Source organism: Amphiprion ocellaris, chromosome 5 (genome assembly GCF_022539595.1).
Source record: "Amphiprion ocellaris isolate individual 3 ecotype Okinawa chromosome 5, ASM2253959v1, whole genome shotgun sequence".
Taxonomy (NCBI): Eukaryota; Metazoa; Chordata; class Actinopteri; family Pomacentridae; genus Amphiprion; species Amphiprion ocellaris.
This window is the reverse complement of record NC_072770.1, coordinates 22,711,660-22,732,531: the sequence shown is the minus strand read 5'-3', so window position 1 is coordinate 22,732,531 and position 20,872 is coordinate 22,711,660. Positions and strand designations below refer to the sequence as shown.

The window sequence follows — 20,872 nt, the reverse complement described above, 5'->3', positions numbered from 1 at the left end:
CTAACACATTAATTCTATTACTACCTCTCTTTCTTTTTTACTTTTGATCTTTTTAACTTCATGATCACCGCAAAGTGTCTCCTGGCTCTTCTTTTGATTCTTCCTCATCCTCACACCTCTGCCTTTGTTGAGCCCTCCCTCACTTTGTTGCCAATGAAAACAGACTACCAGGACAAAAGCTTGAATGGCAGAAGCAGTGGAAGGGGCTTGTTCCATTTCCTTTTTCTCCTGATAACAGGAGAAACTAATGTGGACTTTTCCTCGTTCCCTCCCTTCCTCTCCCTCTGCTTCTCTTATTCTTTCTACCGATCAAATGTCACCTTTCTAATGGAAAAACACATATCTAACACTTAACAATCCTTAGCAGTTGTTTTAAATACACACAGTCGCCCTCCTCCTCCCATCACACAGCAGATCCAAGAACTGTTGACAGATGACTCAACAGCCAGTCTGCCATCCAGGGAAGGTTATGTTGACAGGTAGAGAATAGAAGCTCTACAGGTGGTCAACTGTACTGAAAAGACACTAATCAGTATTTAAGGACAGAAAAATATGTTTAAACAGTAAATTATGCGTCAGGAGGCAGTTGATTAGGATTGATTTTGTGTTTTTAGAGATCAAGTTTTCTAAATTAAGAGTGCTGATGTAAGATCTTCTCATTCACAGAGCTCACTGCTGACCTGCTCACAAAGTCCTGACTGATGAGGACAATAACTTCATCCTCCCCACTGGGACAGACACTGGGGATCACACACAAGCATTGTCCTTAAGGTCACATAAATATGAATGTCTGAAGCTGATGAATGCACTCAAGCAGAACTGTGTTAATGTCAGTGTGTCTGCATACGAAAGGCTGATTTACAAAAGCCAAATGCGAAAAAATAGTGTGAACAACAGCATAAAAACTGCACTTACTTTAAGTCGTTTTTTTGTTGTGTGTGCAAGCGGCCTGTTACTGTTGCCCTTTTTGGTTTTTCTCAGTTTTTTAACTAAACGTACTTTTTGTCACTCATGTGAATTAGCAGGCTACTGTAGCTGTCCAGTTGCACAAATCCTCATCCTTCAATCCTTCTGCTGTATAATTTTACAATCTCTGCAATCTTGAAAAAAGATTAAAGCAATTTACTTGTAGAGATTAATACACTTTTTATTCTATTTCAGATCAGCATTAAACTGCAATGATCATTATAACAACTAAAACGCCAACATGTAATGTTGGAAAAAGGAGGGTCATAGAGACAAACCCACAGCTGTTGTAATTGAAAAGGCTCCCATAAATCCTCTGTACATTACTTTCCTGGCACCACAGGTAGCAACTTGCTGATTAACACAGTAGAGTATTTAACAGCTAAAAAGCCAGATATTTCCATCAGGAGGTGATGCAGTCCAGAAAAGAACTAAGAGAAGGGTGGCTACAGGATCTGAGGTCTAAATAAACAACAGTTTGCTAACATGTTCAGCATTGTAACTTCAAAGGACGCTATGTCAAAGCTACGTAGGTCCAACTTGTTGCACTGACTGATCATATCAATCAAATGCAGCTCTAAGTATTGCAAGATTATGCATATCAATATCTAAATGGAATTAAATGTGCTTCATCTCAACATAAAGTTGTTGAACAATCATGAGAAGAATGAGAATAAACTGTATTCAAATAACATATTTCATATTAAAAGATGCAATACTACATGTTACACAAATAATGGGGGAAAAATGGGTAAAAGATAGGAGCAAATAAAAAACAAAGACAAATTTTACTCTAAGAACTACACAAACAAAATGACAGTTAGTACTGCAAGCAGTATTTCATAAAGATAAGCTTTGTCTAAAAAGTGAACTTTCATTCGCGTCCCCTAAGGGAGACTCCTGAACTACTGACCTAATAGGAACTAAATGTAGCACAGCACTACTGTTAGTCCAGGCCAAAAAAACTGTTAATGTAAGAGTCAATGATACGTTGCAGTGATGCGTTAGAAAAGGAAAGCAAGACTGATCTGAAAATAATGAAAAGCTTGTTAGTAATTACTTCCACATCTTACAGGAAGACACACGTTTGCATGAAAACTAAACACTTCTCTGACGACACTTGGAGAAATAACTTGCTAAAGTAAGACTGTGTTGGTATAAATGGACTCCTGGCTGTAACTGTGTCTGTATCCTAAAACCTAAGGCCACGCTGATGCCCTGTTCCCTCCTCTCCTCACAAAAATCTTCAAGACGATGTGTTGCAATCCACTATACTGCAAGTAACACAGTGATGTCGAAGCCAACTTATTCTTCCAAAGACCATTTAATGTGGTGAAAGGTGTTGCCCTCTAATTCCAGGCCTGTCCGTGCCTGTCCGTGGAAGCCGATCGGTATTCCATACCGCCTCGGGATGCATCCCTGCTGATTTCTCTGCACCACAGTCCCACCACACTATCAGCTGCTTGGGTGTTGCCTCCACATACACACCACCGGTCTGGATTTCTCGTAAACCCTAACAGCACTTTGCCATAAAATACTGTACATCCATTTATCAGCAAGTCACTAAAATCGATCTTAAAACAATCGTGAATACAACTGTTTCTTGAACTGCTGCCAAACTCAAAGCTTTGCATAATTATTTGCATATTGTACCGTATGTCCAGCTCTATATTAAAAAAAAATAAATTTAAAGGATTTCCCTTGGGACTCTGGAAAGTTACTGTACTTCAATATATTTAGGAGAATTAATTCAACATAACTAAAGATAATTTTTAAAGCTCCATTCTGGTTAAAAAAAAACAAAAAAACAAAAAAAACATTTTCTACCTTGTTAATGTGCCCATGTGGGTTTTTAAACATGCTGGAAGATATATAATAAGTGAAATAAGCAGCCATGGCTGAGTATTTCTACCTTAAAACTACAGCTATGATGACACTCAAAGATTCAAACAGCCAGTCAGCTTCATATTAAACAAACTTCATGAAGTAATCCTCTCTATGTGCAGAGTGGGACTATCTAAATCACTATTCTTCTTTCGAATTGATTTCTAACATGTATGGCTGAATTACTCCACAATTACAGCGGGCATTGTGCAGTTCAGACTAGTTTTACAGTGTTTGAGGAGAAGTAATTTTGATACATGGAGATGAGTTTAGCTTTAGGGGCTAAATAAACAGCCAGAGAGGGACTTTAAAAGCAAAAAATGTCTTTTCCTTGTTACTATTTTTCTGCTGGCCTGAGGAGGCTGCACTCACAAACTATCTCTATGGAACACTCTGCATGTGGGAGATAAAACCATGTTAGTGTTGCAGCCACTTTACATGCAACCAAATCACATGAAACACCAGCATCACTTTTTTTAAAGTAATGAAACACCAAAGTTCCTCTTATTTACCTCCTGTTTAACCAAACACAAAAGGATGGCACGGCTGTCGGGTTTCCAATCTGTTCAACACACATGCGCAACAAAATACACAGCACCTGGCAGAACCTAACAATTGCAGTCTTGTTGCATTATTTAGCGATCAAAACTGTCTTTCCTTTTCTGAAAGAGATTAAGCAGCCTGATAGAGATTACATAAACAGGAGCACAGTGTCTCCATCTGGTTCTGTTCTGTTTGCTTGTACCGTACCTCCGATTACTGCTTCGTCATTGTCAGAGTTCAGCTTAGGATTAACCCAACTGACACAGCTGTGTGTGCGTTTGTGTGTGTGCACGCCACAGAAATGGACATAGCGGGGTTTAAAGGTATGGAAATCTATCCTTTCTTTGCTTTTCTTTTCACTGGAAGAGAGACATAGAGGATGTAGTAGCAAAACAAAAGCACCAAAACCATTCATGAAAAGTGTGAAGGTGAACAGTCCTTGAAAGCATTTTATTCACACAATGAAACATAATCCCTAAAATCTGTAATTTCCGAGATTAAAACGAATCGCAAAACGGCCATCTGAACTAAGTGTCTACTGAGTGTGTTTGTGTGTGTTTGTGTGTCTTCTCTCTTTGACTTGACAAACCCAGCAGCCTCTTATCACTGAGTATGTGAGAACGTCCAGGTCATGTTCCCATAGCAACCAGAGAAAGATAACTCTATGCAGATACTCATGCAGAAGTTTACCACTGTGAGGAAAACAAACTTCCTTAAAAACAAGGAAATACAAGCCCTTTTCCTCTCTTTTCCTCTTTGCAAGCTTAAATGTCTCACTGGAAGACACCCACATTATTCTTTTAAGTACTTTTGAGGATTTTTTGACAGAAAAGGAGCAGACATCTCAAATTTGTACTTTAGGTCATCAGGATTATAATTTGAATTTCTGCAAGCATCGTGTGTAAACATAAGTCGAGCCTGGAAGTTCCATTATTATGTGAACTTAGTTGACGTTTCAACCTGTTTCTACTCCTTTGTAAAAAGCTTTTTGCAAGTCTTTGCAAGTTGAAGGTGCCCTGGCAACTTGTGATAGCAGCCTTTGTCACATTGTTCACCTGATACAAAGCAGCTGAAAAGCCGTCGAGGTGGAGCTGATTAACGCTCTTTGAACTATTTATCTCTCTGTTGCTCTCTCACTGTATCTGCCACTTTCTTGTTCAGCTATTTTAAAAGAGTTGAACGCATAAAAAGATGAGGGGAGCAAGAGAAAGGGAAAATGAGAACAAGAGAAGGGGGATGAAACGGTAATTCATGGAGATTGTCGCATGTTTGACATGAAAAGCCCGGAGAACTCAGGAAATTGCCTCGGCCTATTTTGGGTTAGGAGCTGTGGGCATATCAATGACTGTGGGATGAAATGGGAGAGGTCCCAAGGTGCAGCAATGGATGGAGGGGAGGCAGACCACTGGCTGCCAAGGTCAAAACAAACGGAGTAGCAAACCAGGATGGATGAGAAAAGAAGAATGGAAGTACATGTGTTTCAAGGTCAGCTGGTCAGTGGGGGTTCCAAATGATCTGTGGGGTAGTGACAGTCACAAAATACTGATATTTGATAGAATTTATACTGAAGATGCACTCAAAAAGGTTCTTCATCTTAAAAATAAAAAGAGTTTGAATTGAACTGATTGAGTTACATGCCACAGTTTTAATAACTTCCAAGAGGAAAAATACTACCTGACCTCTCATTTTAAACTATATTTTAATCACAGAAATGAAAAGACTAAACCTGCAACCACACTAACAATCATACTAATTTAAAATACTGTACTGAAAAGAAAACATTTTAGCACCACTTCAGGTATACCCTGTGTGCAAACCAACTCACCTGAAAACACATATCAGATGACCATTCATGGACAATGGTCCTAGTAACATACATACAAACATAAAGCAGGGGTTTGGTTGCTTAGTTGTAGAAAATGCTACAGAGGAAAAACACTGATGGCTTAAAGTAAGACCAGAGATTTCCTTGACTATACAAGAGCTGCCAGCATCGACAAAAACGTTGTTAGTCATGTTGAATTAAAGATCCCATATAATGAAAACATATTCTTCTTGTGTTTTGCTTGCTTCTACCATTCTTATATCCCACCAACAACTAGCTCGTCTCAACATTTTACAAGTAAGAGCTTGTGAGCAAGTTGAGTAGGGATCTTCCTGAAGGGGGCGGCAACAGCAGCAGCAGCTCATTGCTTGTCAGAGCAAAATAATCCATTTAGAACAACCCTAAAATGAGGAGTTATGCAGTTATGGTAAAATTAACCATCTTTTCAATATTTCAAACTGAAAAACTCATAAGACTGTGGGGACATGTGAGACTTTGATTAACTTGCAAAAAGGGGCACAATATGGCACCTTTAATGCCTGGTAGTGAAGACTGAGGGCTTAGTTTTGTTACAAAAACCTGCCACGAGATAGAATCGTGACGAATCAGGAAACAACATGAGTTGACAAGACCAATCAGAAAGCAAACGCAGGACTCTGCATCTGTTTTCCAAAACTCTCAGTTTCTGTATGTCCAGACTAAAGCTGAAATAGCGTGGTCCCTCAGGCGTAAACATAGCGAACGTAGTGCATTTTAAAATAAAACCTATTCAGTTGGTTTTAGTCTTAAAGCCTCTGCAGGACTGTACACAGCGAGAGCGGTGTTTGAAGTTAAACGATAATCTTAGCATGTAAAAATACTTCAGATGACAAAGCTAACATGCTGATGTTTGCAGCATCGATCATCTAAGTGTATGTTAACAGTAGGCACAAAACACAAGGTGTAGGTTAGCTGAGTCTGATGGAAATATCTGGAGTTTCACAGGGATTTAATCAAAAAAAGGAAACTTTGGCCCAGTTGAAACATTGATCGTCTACGGAAAAAAACTAAGACGTTGTTGAGGTTTTTACCATGTATCCACTGGGGTTCATGAATCTGTGTACCAATTTTCATAGTAATCCATTAGCATTTCATTGCTCGCCATTTAGTTATGACAAAAGATGCAAAACATATCCAACGATGATTGTCCCAATTAATTCACAGCCAATCATTTTTGTTTAATAAGCAGTAGGAATTTGGACAGCTTTGTTATTCATTTACTGATGCAATCTGTATGATTATCTGAAGAGAAAAACATATTTATTAACTAAGTTCATCCACAATCTATGACTAGATCGCCCACCTCTCATGCACATTAAACCAACACTAATAAACATCCTCTGGCATCTTGAAGCTTTCATTAAAAAGCCTATTCATCAAAGCAACTTCCGGCTTATTAAAAAAAGATGCAAGTGCAGTGCAGCAGAAAGATTTTTATCATTGAGCTACTGTAGGCATTTCTGTCCTGTTGTCCATTTAATCAGCCCTCCCATTGATTTTCTGGATCAGCTGTCTGCAGTGATTCCACACATAAACCCATCAACTGTCTCGCTTCCTCTGATCGACGTCCTCATCTCTCCATCCTCCTGCTACTCTGGCCGTCACAATCTATTCAAGACACCTTTCCCATAATGTCAGCGCAATGCTCTCATGGTAATCAGTGAAATGTCTGTGCATGAGTGTAATGACAACACACCCTCTGCCATAATGGTTTATGGAAGCAGGCCATTCGCTACAAAATCTGTCTCTCGCCTCGGCCTCCAATCCTCCACATGGGCCCGACATCACAGCAGGATAACCGGCCGCTAGCCAAACACACACAAACACACACAAACACACAAAAACACACACAAACACACTTGCATTCAGAGTTTCATCTGCTGGTCCAACACTCTCCCAGGGGGATGGCAGAAATGAGCAACGGCCACCTGACTGTGTCTTATCCAAGGCCAGGTGAGGTCACGTTAACGATGACTGACATGAGTTGGCACCATTTAAAAGTGAATGAGGAGTGACCGATGCAGTTTTGTTAGACTTGACCATGGCCTCTCATTTAGGAAAAAAAAAAAAGAAGAGTGAACAGAAAGGCAGCAGGGTTCTGAAGGTAAGTGGTTGGCTCAGGTGGCAGCACCAGAGGAGTAAGCACTAATAAGGACCACTTGGACAAACTGAGGCAACGATGCATGAAATAAATCTATGGGAAAGCTGACTAAGGGTGGAATAAGTAGATGGGAAAGGGCAGAAAAGGGTTGCGTATTATAGAGAAGCATTGGAGGGCTTGTGTAGAGGAAGTGGGGCAGTGGTCACAGGAGGCTGGCGCTGGGCGTGGACAGCTGGCTCGCCCAGGTGGCAGCAGGCTGGAAGTGGCGTCTGTCTTGCCATCCTGATATGCATGAGCCGATTCTCACAGAGCAAATCTAAGCTTCGACAAGCCCAGGGAGCTGATTCTAGATGTGAAAAATCTATACTTCTCATTGCCATTATAAAATTGTCATTATGAGGTGGCTCAACACTCTCTGGCTGCACCCTATCTCACATACGACTGATTCCAATGAGACAGAGAAGAATAGAATACAGACTTCAATTTGGGAACAAGAGAGCACTATAAGATTAGTATTCTCAGGATCAGCAGATACCTGGAGCTGAGGTATATAAATTGGAATTGTAGGGGAAAAGAAAGTCTACTTTACCTAGGAAACAAAAATGTCAAAACTTTCACCAATTCCAGCCTCTAAAATGTGAAACAATGCTGATTTAGTTTGTTTTATATAATTTGTTAATAAAATATCTTTAGATTTGGGCTTTTAAAAAATCTTGCCTATGGCAATGCAGATTTTGATATTATACAGACTAAATGATGGATCAATTTGAAAAAGGTACAGTACCGTTAAAAATATATATGTTATTGACTCATATGCCAGTTTGATTAACTTCTTAGGGACAAATACCAGTTGTCACTCTCAGTTCTTACAGTTTGATACTCAGAGAAATAAAAAGACTAAACCTGTGCACACACTAATGATCATATTAATTTAACATACCATATCAAAATGAAAACATTTTAGCCACGCTTCAGGTACATCTTCTTTGCATTCTGACACACCTAGAAACATGTGTGAAACACGAGATGACCATTCATGTAAAATGGTCATGTAGGTGCCACTGTCTAAACATAAAGCAGCAGTTTGTTTGCTTAATTGTAGAAAATGCTAAAGAGAAGGAACACCAATGTCACAGTAAGACCAGAGATTTCCTTAACTGCACAACACCTGCCAGCACTGACAAAAAAGGCCTGAAAGGTCTTTAAATCGGTAGCCATGTTTAATTAAAGGTCCCATATGGTGAAAATGTTGTTTTTTCCTGTAACTTTTCCTTGACCTTGATGGAAAACATCATGAGGTCAATGGAAGATGTGAAGGAGAATTCCAAAGGAGATAAAAAAAAAAAATGGACAGCTGCGGTGGTAGGAAAATCTGGGTCTGCTGCAGATGGTGCAATGCTGTGAATGTTACTGCTGCAAGGAATTATGGGACAGCATTAGCTCTATTCCTTTCGTATAGAATGGACCAATATATCCTATGCTTAAAAAGATTTTTAAATGGAAGCACTGAAGCATCTTTTCTTGTCACTGAGAGAATGTGACCAGCTCTTATCATGGCTGCCACTTCTGGGTAATTTCACTCAATAACTCCTTTCCTTTACAAAAAACACTATTCAACCACAACCACCGATTAACCATAATCATTCTTTGCAGCTCTACTTTACTCTCTGTACACATTTAAATTAATACCTATTCCATCAACCATGTAATCTTACAATAGATGATCTTTGTATATTAATCTTATTCTGTAGACATTCATCTTCTATTGTACCACACACACTTTACTACATAGACTACATGTGACCCACAGCCTCCTCCATGTTAACCTTATCTATCAAACTAACCTCACAGACTGGCGACCCAGTGGCCCGAGGCTTTGCTGTCGATTGGTAACACGGCGATAAGAGAGAGCAGCGTTCAAGGAGTCTGTGCTCATTGGTTTGACTGGTTGTGTTAACAATGCTGGAGCACAAATGAGCAAACTGGTTCATCGATGTTAACATGAGCATTTCCTTAACCGAGCCAGACTTCAAGGACGGAGTTGTCCTACATTGTCTGGAAGGAGCTGGGTCGACTCTTCAAGCAGCGTGAACTAACGGAATAGTAATCTCTCAACATCTCCATCAGGAATTCAGTTTCAAAAGACAAAGAACGTCATCGTGAGTTTAAGGCCTATCTAAACACACCACTGAGGCCTCATTGCATATTTTTTGTCTATCGTCCTTGAATTTGAATGAATGAATTCATGTCCCATGACAACAAACCAGCATATCAAAGACAAAATGAAGAATTCAGACTGGGATCTTTGAGGCACTTTAGGGTTTCAGAAATCCCATTTTTATGCTGATAATATCAGGTAAAGTAGGACAGAGCTGTGTGGAAAGCTGAACAGATCAAATATGAAACAGTGGCAGTGAGAGATGTTGGCCTCGGCTTTAAAAACTAAGCCATCACAGATTGCATTTATTTCTGTCAGAGCATACCTGCCCTCAGGCTTCTCATGCAGACAAAACACTCGGCGTCCTTACAGGTCTTTGATGTGAAAGTCTGAGTCGGGTGTTTAAGCTGAAAATATATGATATATAATTCTATTGATGACAGCAAAAACAGCAATAACTATGTAAAAATAGAAGAAACTCCCATTTATTGTTAAATCAGAGCAAATGTTATATATTTCAGCTCAGTGTTGATCTCACAGCATAAACGGTGCCATTCAGTAGAAAACTAACTTCTCACTGCTGTCAAAGGCAAGTAGTCATCATTCACTATCAGATTAGCATCATTGTTACAGGGGCACATCAATCCGCATCATCGGAGCCGATTCTGGGTCAATCCCCACCCCACTTCCTCATCCCCCTCCTCATTTTCCCCTCCCTCCCCCTTCATCCGCTCTGTCTGCTGCTCCATGGGGGGAGGTGGAATCAAATTAGCTTCCTTTCCTTCATTTACACGACAGACGGTCTTGTCAAGGTCAAAGAGGTGCCGCTTCTGCTTCATTCTAATTAATATCAACAATCTGACAGAGAGAATAAGTTCACGTGTTTTTTTGGTGGATGCTCTGCAGCACAATGGCTTTGTATTACTTTGGGAATACCTATAAAACTGACAGCGTTAGGAACATATTCAACCGACAGACCACAAGATATAGAACTAACTGATTCCATGTGTCACCTAAGTGAAACTGTTGGGAGTTCACAAAAGGGTCAAAGATTTTAAAATAGGTGCTTGCTTATATTTTCCTTTCACTTATGCAGGATTTTACCATCCATACAGATGTCCACATGATTTGCTTTTGCTATACTACATGCCTTTATGTGAATTTATCACATGAAATGAGCTTAACTGCAATTTTACATGTGAATCTGATTTGTCACGGGGGCCGTTTTGCATTTCAGTTGTAAAATATGTGCAACAAATCTGTGAATTTTTCAAAAGGTGAAATCATGTTTCATAAACAGGCCAAGAGGAATGAAAAAGGAAACTGAGCAGCCATTGAAAATACTAGAAATCACATGGTGAGGTGGTGTTCTTTCAATAATTTAAAGGTCACAAGTCAAACGTACTCATATATATATATACACACAGATGCCTTTGTGCACCTTTTTCTCCCTCTCTCACAGTGTACAGCACACACCGCTGAGCTGCAGACTGCTGCCATGACTCTGCTTGTCTGTCTGCCTCCCTGGAGGGCCGGTTAGCATTACCACTAGCTCAGCCTCCCACTCTGTCAGACAGCACTTAGCATGAGTGCAAATGCAGCCCGCCACCATGTCTGTCTGTCTGTCTGCAGGTATGTGAGTCTACCCAGAGGATGAAGACCGTTCTGTCAGGTATACGTACAAACATGTGCATTCTCCTTGATATCTGGTCAGAGGTGTATGAGGTTAGGTTATAGATTTTAAAAAAGGGGCTTTGACCTTGGTGATTATAAGTGTGAGGAAGTGGTATGATGGAGCAACAAATTTATAAAGTTACATTATTATGCCTTGAGGTAAAAGCATAGAGCTGTTTCCACTAGACGTAATTTCAAATTGCAAGCACCTTTTCCAGCGTTTCCAGAGGTTTCAGAGAACATGCATGCAATTTTTAGCAGCGCCTTTCTTATGCAGGCTTAAAGCTGTACAGGCAGTGATTAAAAAAAAAACATCTTTAAATATCCATTTATCTGTATATGAGCAAGAGGTCAGGTTTGTTGCTTGTAGTGATAAACCCATCAGGAATTATCTACTTTTCATACTTTTAACATTAGGCTTTCCTGCTCTACTTTACTCCCAACAATCTCAATATCATTTTCAGCAGCCGGCCAATTATTTTCAGCAATGAAATTCTGCCAAACCATCTTCACTGCCGCTTGTCCAGACAAAGTGGCTGGTAAACACAGCATTTAGCAGCTACAGAGATAAATATTCCTCTAAAGCAGAGTTTATGCTCACTGTTGTTGCCCTCCCAAACCAAAAGGGAAGTCATCACCATTGGTGTGAGGTTAACTTTGCTGATATTTCACCTTCTGATTTTTGACGCTTCGCTGCTGCACACATGCAAAGTTACCGAGGTGGAGGCATGAGTCTATGAGCAGGTCCGCCCCAGTGATCCATCAGTGCAGGAGCACAGGGATTCCCAGATGGCACAAAACATTTAGAGGGAGATTGTGACAACAACTAGAAAACAGGCCTGAAGCGACACCCCAGGAGAAAACAAACTGCCGCTGGTAACAGAATTGGAATGGCTTTCCAAGTTTGTCAAACATTGAAAGGCAGAGAAAAATATGGAAAGAGAAGGTTTGAGTGATGTACTTTTTGTATATTACCTCTGCTGTTGCTATTCCAGCAAAGTAGCTTGTATTTTTCCCTGAAACAATACCCATCATTTAGGAGAAGACTGACCAGCGCATCAAGCCAACTGTAACAGCAACTTAGAGACTAAAACAAATTTAAAATGAATATGTCTTGCATAACTTTAGGCTTTAATACAATTTAAATAGGTGAGGTAATAAATATGTACCCTCAGTACAGTTGACATGAACAGGAAAATTAGCTATAGTGACCTAAACCCCTTTTTTCAAACAGGCAGCAAACACATTTATCTCTGTTGTAAAATTGGACATTTTAACACGGAGATCTGTGGTGATTGACTCGCTTTTAGAGCCAGCCTCAAGTGGCCATTTGAGCAACTGCAGTTTTTTGGCACCTCTGCTTGGTTTCCATGTCCTCAAGTGGCCTAAAACAAAGAGTTAATCCAGGTTAAAGTCATGATCTCTGTGTCCACATGCTAACACTGTGCTGTCTTTGCTACATGTAACACTGTATTAGTAACTTTTACCAAGTGGAGTCTTTAAGGCATGATCACCATTTAAATTTAGTGTAATAGCATTTTAACCGGCAGTAGGGTGGACACCTGACACTGTCATTAGTTTTTCAGTACTGGACAACAAAACTACTAGACAAAAACAAACCCTATAAACTGTGATATTTCTCTTCATCAGCTACTAATTTTATGCTGATTTCAAGTGTTTTAAAGCCTTCCCCTGCTGATACATCTCACTATTCACAGACAATAACAAAACAAACTCAGAGACACAAAGTAACTCCAGCCGTGATTAAGCTACTTAGTGTTGAAGGTGATTAACGGCCAGCTGGCTACACACAAACACACACACCATCCCAGTATATCTGCACAGCCGACACTGACTGAAGCTCCACTGACACATGCAAATTGAATTTTTCTGACAGCTATTGCGATTGGATTTAGGACATTTTATTCTAAATCAAACCTACGTTCAATACTCACTGTGCAATAGATTTAAATTTAATGGAGCATTAACACATGACTTCATCAAAAGTGTAACTGTCACACAAGGAAGACGGCATGAATTTGTAAAACCACTGACATATCGGGGCCACTGCATAACTTATATCCTAAATTGCAGCCTTTGTGATTTGCTAATTGAATTGGGTCAAATTGTGATTTGGATTTGAAACTGCATCAGCGTTCAGCCTTAAGGTAGCCTGGAAGATCTACATATCTTTGCAATATACACTGCTTCACCAAACAAGATCCAGTTTTGCAGTTTAAAAGTTGCACACAAGGCTAAATCATGATAAATTCAGAAGGCGAAGCACTGTGAACCTGAAAAACCCATTTAAGATGGACACAGTGAAAGAGAGAGCACAGTAAGACTCCTCCAGAGAGATGCTAACCTGCCGACAGTGTACAACACTTCAGGAGACACTTTCGAGGAAAGATATGTGTGTTTAAAAGGTAAAAAGTTTCATATGATACAATGGGAAGATGCTTTAACTTTACTTCCTATCACCGACACATTCTGGCAAGTCATGTTACATTTACAGTTTAGAGATTAAAAAAAGCAGAAGAGAATTTAATATTTCATTGCTCAAAAAGAACATGTGACATTAAAACAGAGAAGTAAAGGAAACTCTTTACAGTCTAGACACGACACCTGAGGGCCTCCATCTCTCTGCCTCTTCCTCTCTCGGCGGGAATATGACAAACACGTGCAGCTGTGCCCAAATTATTCATACACTCGCCGTCCAGACGTACACACAGACGCACAGATTACACGTATGGCTAACAGCTCATATTTGCACGCTACAGTAGCCCTTTTGACAACAGACGAGACACTTGCTCCTTCTTCCACCCCCCCATCTGCCCACCACCCTCCTCTGTCTTTTTTCTCCCCCCTTTGATTTTTCTTTGTATTCATTATGTTGAATTGCAGGAAGCATCGCTCTTTTTCAGAGGAGGGAGAACAGTTTATAAAACAAAGACGACATCAGAAACGTACTCTGCGGACCGCTCTCTCCTCTTCCTCTCGCTCTTACTGTCTAAAAATACAGACTTCATCCACACGTACCCTCCGATTCTCTGCAGCTTTTTTTGTGTGTCTTTATCCGCATGTGTGTGTCTGTGTGTGCAAGCTCAGCACAGCGCACAAAGACCTGCAGTGACATCAGACTCATTCACACTGTGTCCTCTGTCTACAGTCACCCAAGAGGTGCTCTGTTTAAAGGGCTTCTGCTAGCCCCCTTCCCCCTCCATACACACCACACACACACACACACACACACACACACACACACACACACACACACACACACACACACACACACACACACTCACACAGAGTCCCCTGTGATCTCTGAGTGACCACAACAATGACAACACACACAAACTGCTTATAAGGTCTATCAAAATATGCACGCCACATAATATCTGAAAAGAAATGTATTAAATTCCCACAGAAATTCTAATAAAAGATGAAATTCATTACTTTCTGTACGACTTTACATGCTGCAAAAAAAGGCTTTTCTTGTGTCTGAGCTGCATGAATAATGACAACAGTACTGTTTAGAAGGCCAGCTGACATATGATGACACCCTGATAGGAAAGAAATGCAAATTTTGAACTGAAGCGCCTTTCATTCCTTACTGAATTCAAATGGATGAATTCAAATAAATACAGATCTGTTTGTGTGTGTGTGTGCATGTGCAAGAGTGGGCGAATAGGAGGTAGAAAAAGCCAGAGGAAGAAAGAGAGAGATCTGGTCACATGCCAGCATTTCAGTCACAGTTTCACGCTTTATTTTGCTCACAGTGCTGACAAGCTTGAGGAAGAGAAAATAGAGGGATGAGGCAGACATTTAGAGGGAAGTTTAAAAAGACGTGTTGTGATAAGAGAACACGGTTACCACACTCAGAATGTGGACTTTCCATGTTTTAGTCAGAAACGGCCAGCAGAGCAGTGGACTCATTCCTAGAAGGTGTGTCAGGAAAGGCCCGAGGTTTCTCTTCAAGTCCATTTTCTTTCAGCTTCACGCTTTCTTTGAGTGCTGACTGAATCATGTCGACATCAGCAGCTCACAGAGCCGGAAGTGAACAGGAAACGTGGATGGTCCAGCAGCGGCCTTGACAGGAAATCATTCTGCAACAGCAGCACATCATTTGGGAGCTGTGATGCACTTTACTGGGAGAAGTTAATCAACAGGCGGCTTGCACAACTCATTTCAACACCAGAGCTGGTGCCACGACCCAAATATGTTTGATGTATGAAATACATAAGCTGTAGGGTAGTGAATTCCATCCTGTCTTCATGCTCTGCACATATCTCCCTGGTAGTTTGGCCATCTCACAAACAAAATCAAAAGACTATTATCCACCTGACATCAGATGTGTCCATTAAGGGGAGTTATGCGATTTGTTTGGAAACCAGGATTAAGAGGTGCCCCTTGGCAACCTCACTGACTCCTTTGTTCTGTGGAGTTTTTACACCTCCTCGGTCAGCCAGCGGGTAAAGCCTCTGAGCCTGTACAGCCGCATTATGCAACAGGTTTACTGTTAGATACCAGGTGATGAACACAGCACCTACTATTACTTTTATAAAGACCAAAGCTTTCATGAAATGTCGTGATTATTGCTTTCTGCACAAAATTATGTCATTTGGTTTACATGTTCATTTATAGCTGTGAGTTCAAATAACTGTCAAGTGAATCTGAATGTCCCAAACGTTTTTTCTATTCTATTCTATATACAGACTGAATTCATGAACACTGTTGCTCAGGGCTGCAGACTCCGACCAACAGAATATCTTATGGTGATGAGACAGAATTCCATCTCTACCAGTCACCTTGACTATCTGTGAGAAAAACAGTGGTCTTCAGAATTTTTTTCTCTTTTTAAGATCGTGATTTGTAATTATTCTATCATGTTTGCTGGTCTTGGTCATGTCAGAACCTGTTCCCAAAAGGTGTTTCCATCATCAACTACTTATATTAAGTATTTAAAAAAAAAAAAAAAAAAACACCCCTCAAAAACCACCTTAAGTGAGCGTAGAAAGTTTTTTGCTAAATGTAAGATTTTTTGTGAATGTTGCCACTTCCACAAGCCTTTTCTCACACAATACTTCAAAATATACATAAAAACACCATACATCATCACAATGGCATGTTATTAACTTCCAAGTGTCATGTCAGAAGCTTTGTTCATCTGCACTGCAGTGACACACGCTCATACAGAACATACAGAGATGACTGCTTTAGCACTGCTGCCACAAAAAACACTCACACAGAACTGTTAGGTGCAGGAGGTTTGAAGGGTACCAACAACAACAAAAAAAAAAAAGCATAAAAACACGTGACCGCCACCAGCCAAGCATGAGGAGGAAGTGATGCACAGCTGTGGACGGCTAACTCGGGCGTGTGCTCTGTCATGTTTCCTGCTCCTCATCCCTCGGCTGAATCAAACTCACTGATTAGAAACAACTTTGATCGTGATTCCCATCAACAAACTGCTGTCACTTTAACAGTGACTGTACGTCTGCAACGGGCTGGTCGATGGGGGGATGAATGTCGAGACCGAGTGTAAGAATGCTCTCATGAGGAGATTACATTGCAGCACTACCCTGTGATCAGTAAATACAAGAACTGTAGGCTGATAACCTTGTCCCACATGCAGACTTTCCCACCAAATCCAGCCAGTTTAACAGCAACCCCCTTGGGAGGTGCGTAACCCAGACAGAGCCTGTGTGGCAAACTATTAACATACACAGGAAACAGGCGAGACTGGTAGCCTGCACAGGACATACGTCCAATAACAAAACACCACCGTTTTTCTTTTTTTTAAACTCCCATTTAAAGCCTTTGTGTATCAGCTGTGAGGGGCCTCTTCCTCACTTGTATTCTGCTACTCTTGTTTTGTTTTGAGGCCAGTGGAGCGCATTAATGGACTCGTGAAAAACTTCTGCTGCTCCTGTTTTGGTGTATCGCTACATAATCACAGATAAAAGTTGCCTCAGCTGAGCTCTATTTGCCTTTTAGCTAAACTACTCTGCATCATAACCGTCCACAATACCCCAGTCATCCACCTGTAGGGTTGGAAAGAACACTGAATATTTTATGCTCTGTTTGCTGATTTTATTTTTTTCCCCATTCTGCCACGTTACTGTCATCATCCTGAACCACAAAAGCATGAAACGCGCTGCTCTCGCCTCATGTTGATTCCTCAAATTAGACAAAAAGGATCGCCTTGAGAAAGCATCTGTTAAGGTGAGAACATCCAGCAGCAGTCACAAGGTCAGAGACCACAACAGCATTAAACAGATTTATCTTTGTGTCTATTTATACACAGCTATGGAGGCTGACTTAGCACTTCAGTGGTAGACGAGTCGCTCTGAAATGACTAAGTGGCAGAGCTGCACAAGGGGAAACAGCAAGGGACACAGATCGATATGCAAATGGAAATTTACACACTGCTCATAACTGTCATGTCAGCTTTCACCCAGCCTACATGCACCGACACAAAAGCTGAATTATTGACATTTAAAGTAGCACAGAGAAGTACCGGGAGCCGGTCCCAACATAAAACCCTCAATATGGGGGAAGCACTTTGTATAAAATCAGCAAGAAGGGAAAGCACCATTCAGGTGAAGGGAAACTGCACGTATGTCTGTGTGAGTGGAACTTTGAGTGTGTGTGGGGATTCAAATGAGAGAAATGTAGGAGTCTACTTACCCTTATCGCCAGTTTGCATCAGACTAAGCTTATTTTGTAAATGAATGCAGCTGTATTAAGATGCAAAAGCCAGGCCAGGAGCGATTTAACGGCAGCCACTTAGTAGGGACTTACATTACATGTATGTGGTCATGTCTGGCTTGACTGCAATGCAGATCCATTCAACTTAAGCGTGCATGTGTGTGTGTGTGTGTGTGTGTGTGTGTGTGTGTGTGTGTGTGTGTGTGTGTGTGTGTGTGTGTGTGTGTGTGTGTGCGTGCATATCCAACCCATTCCTCAGGCAGTCTAGTCTGAATGAGGGATTGTAGGTCATGTCACTGCTTATATGGGCATTGTTTAGGGAAGCCAGTGCAGACATTCAGGAAATGGATGCTGGCGACTCGAGGCAGCGTGTTGTCGACCCTCATGACAACCTTGCTGCCCTCCAAATGCATATTCACACACACAAAATCAAGAGTCCTAAGGGCGGCTCAACATGGGAGCAATTAAACACCATCCTCTCTTATCAGAGGACGACTTTCTCTGGGAAAAAAAGTTGCTTGGGGGTCGTTAGGAAAAACGCTGCTTATACGGCAGGAAGTTATCCTTCTCTGTGTGTTTATTTGTGTGCTTCCCATGTGTAAGTACATACACAGATCACACATGATGGAAAGGAGTCGTGCTAGCTGGCCCACCAGAGTAGTCATGCAATTACGCAAACTCTGATTGCAAGTTCACGCTAATAAAACCTAAATGAAACACTGTTGTTATTGTAAAGCGCCATGTGTTCATTTGACCTTCCTTTGTGAGTTTGAGGGGTGACAGCAACGGAAAGATGGAAAAAATAATGAGAAAGCTGCAATGTGTCACCTTCACTCATTCACCCCATCAACAAGCCTCTCAGTGGGTCTCCAAGCTTGAGTCAATAACTTCAGTTGAGCAGCAGCCACCAGCTGTCTGTATAGCTTCTCTTTTCACCTTTTTTTTTTGTCAGCACCACCTACTCCACTTCCTGTTACAGTTGTCGCTGTGAGCAAGCACAAAGGCGATTCACTCAGCGGCTGACTGAAACCTCCCCTGGGGAAATGGGGCCATTGGTTGTAAGGTTCATCTTAAAAGGCTTCTCTACTGGCCAAACCCCCGTTCTCAACCCCCACTGAGCACAGCCCAAACTGGGATGTGAGGACCTCAAATGGGTCCTTTATGGAGAACAGAGCTGAAATACATCACATTGTAGTTGGTTTATATTTGCACAATGAGAAAGGAGGGTGCAATGATGTCAATTTTAATCCAAATCTAATATCTGTATTAATGCTCAAATAGCAAGGATCCTCATCTTGACACACAGCAAACTACTCTGCTATCTAACTCACTGGCTGGAGTGTGTGAGGGTCTGAGTTAAATGGACTGACCACCGCCTCTCCTCCACACTCTGTAAAATGAGCATGATTACAGATGCCGCCACAATCACACTCCACTCATCCGATTTAAGAGGCTCCCACCCAGCAAGCAGCAGCACATGCACACCTTTGTGATCTATCTGAATTCTGCTTTTGCAACCTCTGATCTGCACACACAGCTGAGGACCCACCAGTGTCTCCTCACAGCATTTAAAAAAGCATCTGAGCTGCCTGAGCTATTGGGTGCATTTCCAACAAAGGCAGTGAACGACACAGCTCTGAAGGAGAGCATCTCTTTGTGCTCGATTCATTTGCACGAGGAGGATTTCTCTTAATAAAGAAAAAGACCACAGCCTTTCTGCCTTTAAAACCTGCTTATGGAGCAAACTCAGCCATGCACATGTGATGTGTTCACTGTATGGATGAGGTGAGGATGCAGGTAGTTGCCTGTAAGAATAATTAAACAAAAACTGGTTTGGAGAGAAACGCCCATTCTCCTCCCTGCACCTGGCTGCAGCTGTCCTTCACCCAATGTGAACTCCTGCATGCAAGATTCACATAAAACACACTAATGCTGTAGAGAACTTATGCCCCCTAACATGCATGGCACAGACACATGCTTTGCCTTATCAATACTGTGAAGAGCACCACCCATGTATTACAAAACAAGGTGGACTCGTGTAGCTCTGCAGCCCACTGCATCCTACAACGAGCGGACACATTAGGGAGCGTTAACGCTGAAAGGAGGCTGTAGGTGTGCAGGATGCGTTTAATTGATCGCCAGGAGGCACAGACACAATGTGCTCTGCTAAGGTCGGCAGATTTCCAGCAGACAGACGTCGGAGGCTTACCTCAACGCAACCTTCACACAGCAGTCGCCCTGGCTCGCCATGGTCGCTTTCAAGGTTCCCCCGACGGGATGTGGAGTATTTGGGCTCTGCTGGGGTTGGACCGTGTGGGTGATCGGTGCTCTTCTGCGGCGGAGCTCAGCGTCTCAGGTCAGCGGGAGCAGCCGTCAAGACCTGCCGGCGGTGAGGTGCCTCCTCGGGACTCCTCCTGTCTGCTTCTGCTGCTCCGCTGTGGCGCTCATTTCTGGCTCAGGAGCGTTTTGTCACATCGCAGATTTGAAGCCGCTTTTTTCCTCCCTTTTCTCTTTCTCTTTCGTCTCTCTGTGGTCTGTGTCAGTCGCTACATCCTGTTTAAAGTGCGTATGAGCGAAGCATACGAGCGCCTCTCTGCAGCCACACCGCCTCTCTGAGCGATCACACTGAATGAGACCGTAAACCGGAGGGGGCGATGCTGCCTTCAGGGGCTGTAGGAAGAGTTGGGTCCGTCATAGGAACTTCCTCTTGCACCAAACTAGGGCCATGCAGGGTCATTTTTCTCAGAAATAATTTTTGAAAGTGAATAAATTAAACACCACCGAGACATTTTGATCAACTTACCATACACATTAACAGCATACATGTTCACTTCCTACTGTGTATATGCTGTATAGGTCTTGCAACCCTAACCCTGATTTGATACTTAGATGCACTCATTAAACTGTCAGCATTGCTCCTCCCGCTTATATCTTATATCACAATCACAATGCCCTTAAAGCTACTTATTTT

General features: G+C 41.6%; 1 protein-coding gene across 5 annotated transcripts in view; it reads right to left on the bottom strand.

Annotated features, from left to right (window-relative positions):
• kif21b (kinesin family member 21B) overlaps positions 1-20,527 on the bottom strand; it is a 73,717-nt gene extending 53,190 nt beyond the window's left edge. For all 5 annotated transcript variants that reach the window (XM_023297370.3, XM_023297373.3, XM_023297372.3 and 2 more), the window contains exon 1: positions 20,111-20,527. In XM_023297370.3, coding sequence (XP_023153138.2) covers positions 20,111-20,151 — 41 coding nt within the window. In that variant the 5' untranslated portion in view covers positions 20,152-20,527. The remainder of the gene's footprint in view (positions 1-20,110) is intronic.
• Positions 20,528-20,872: the final 345 nt, after the last annotated feature.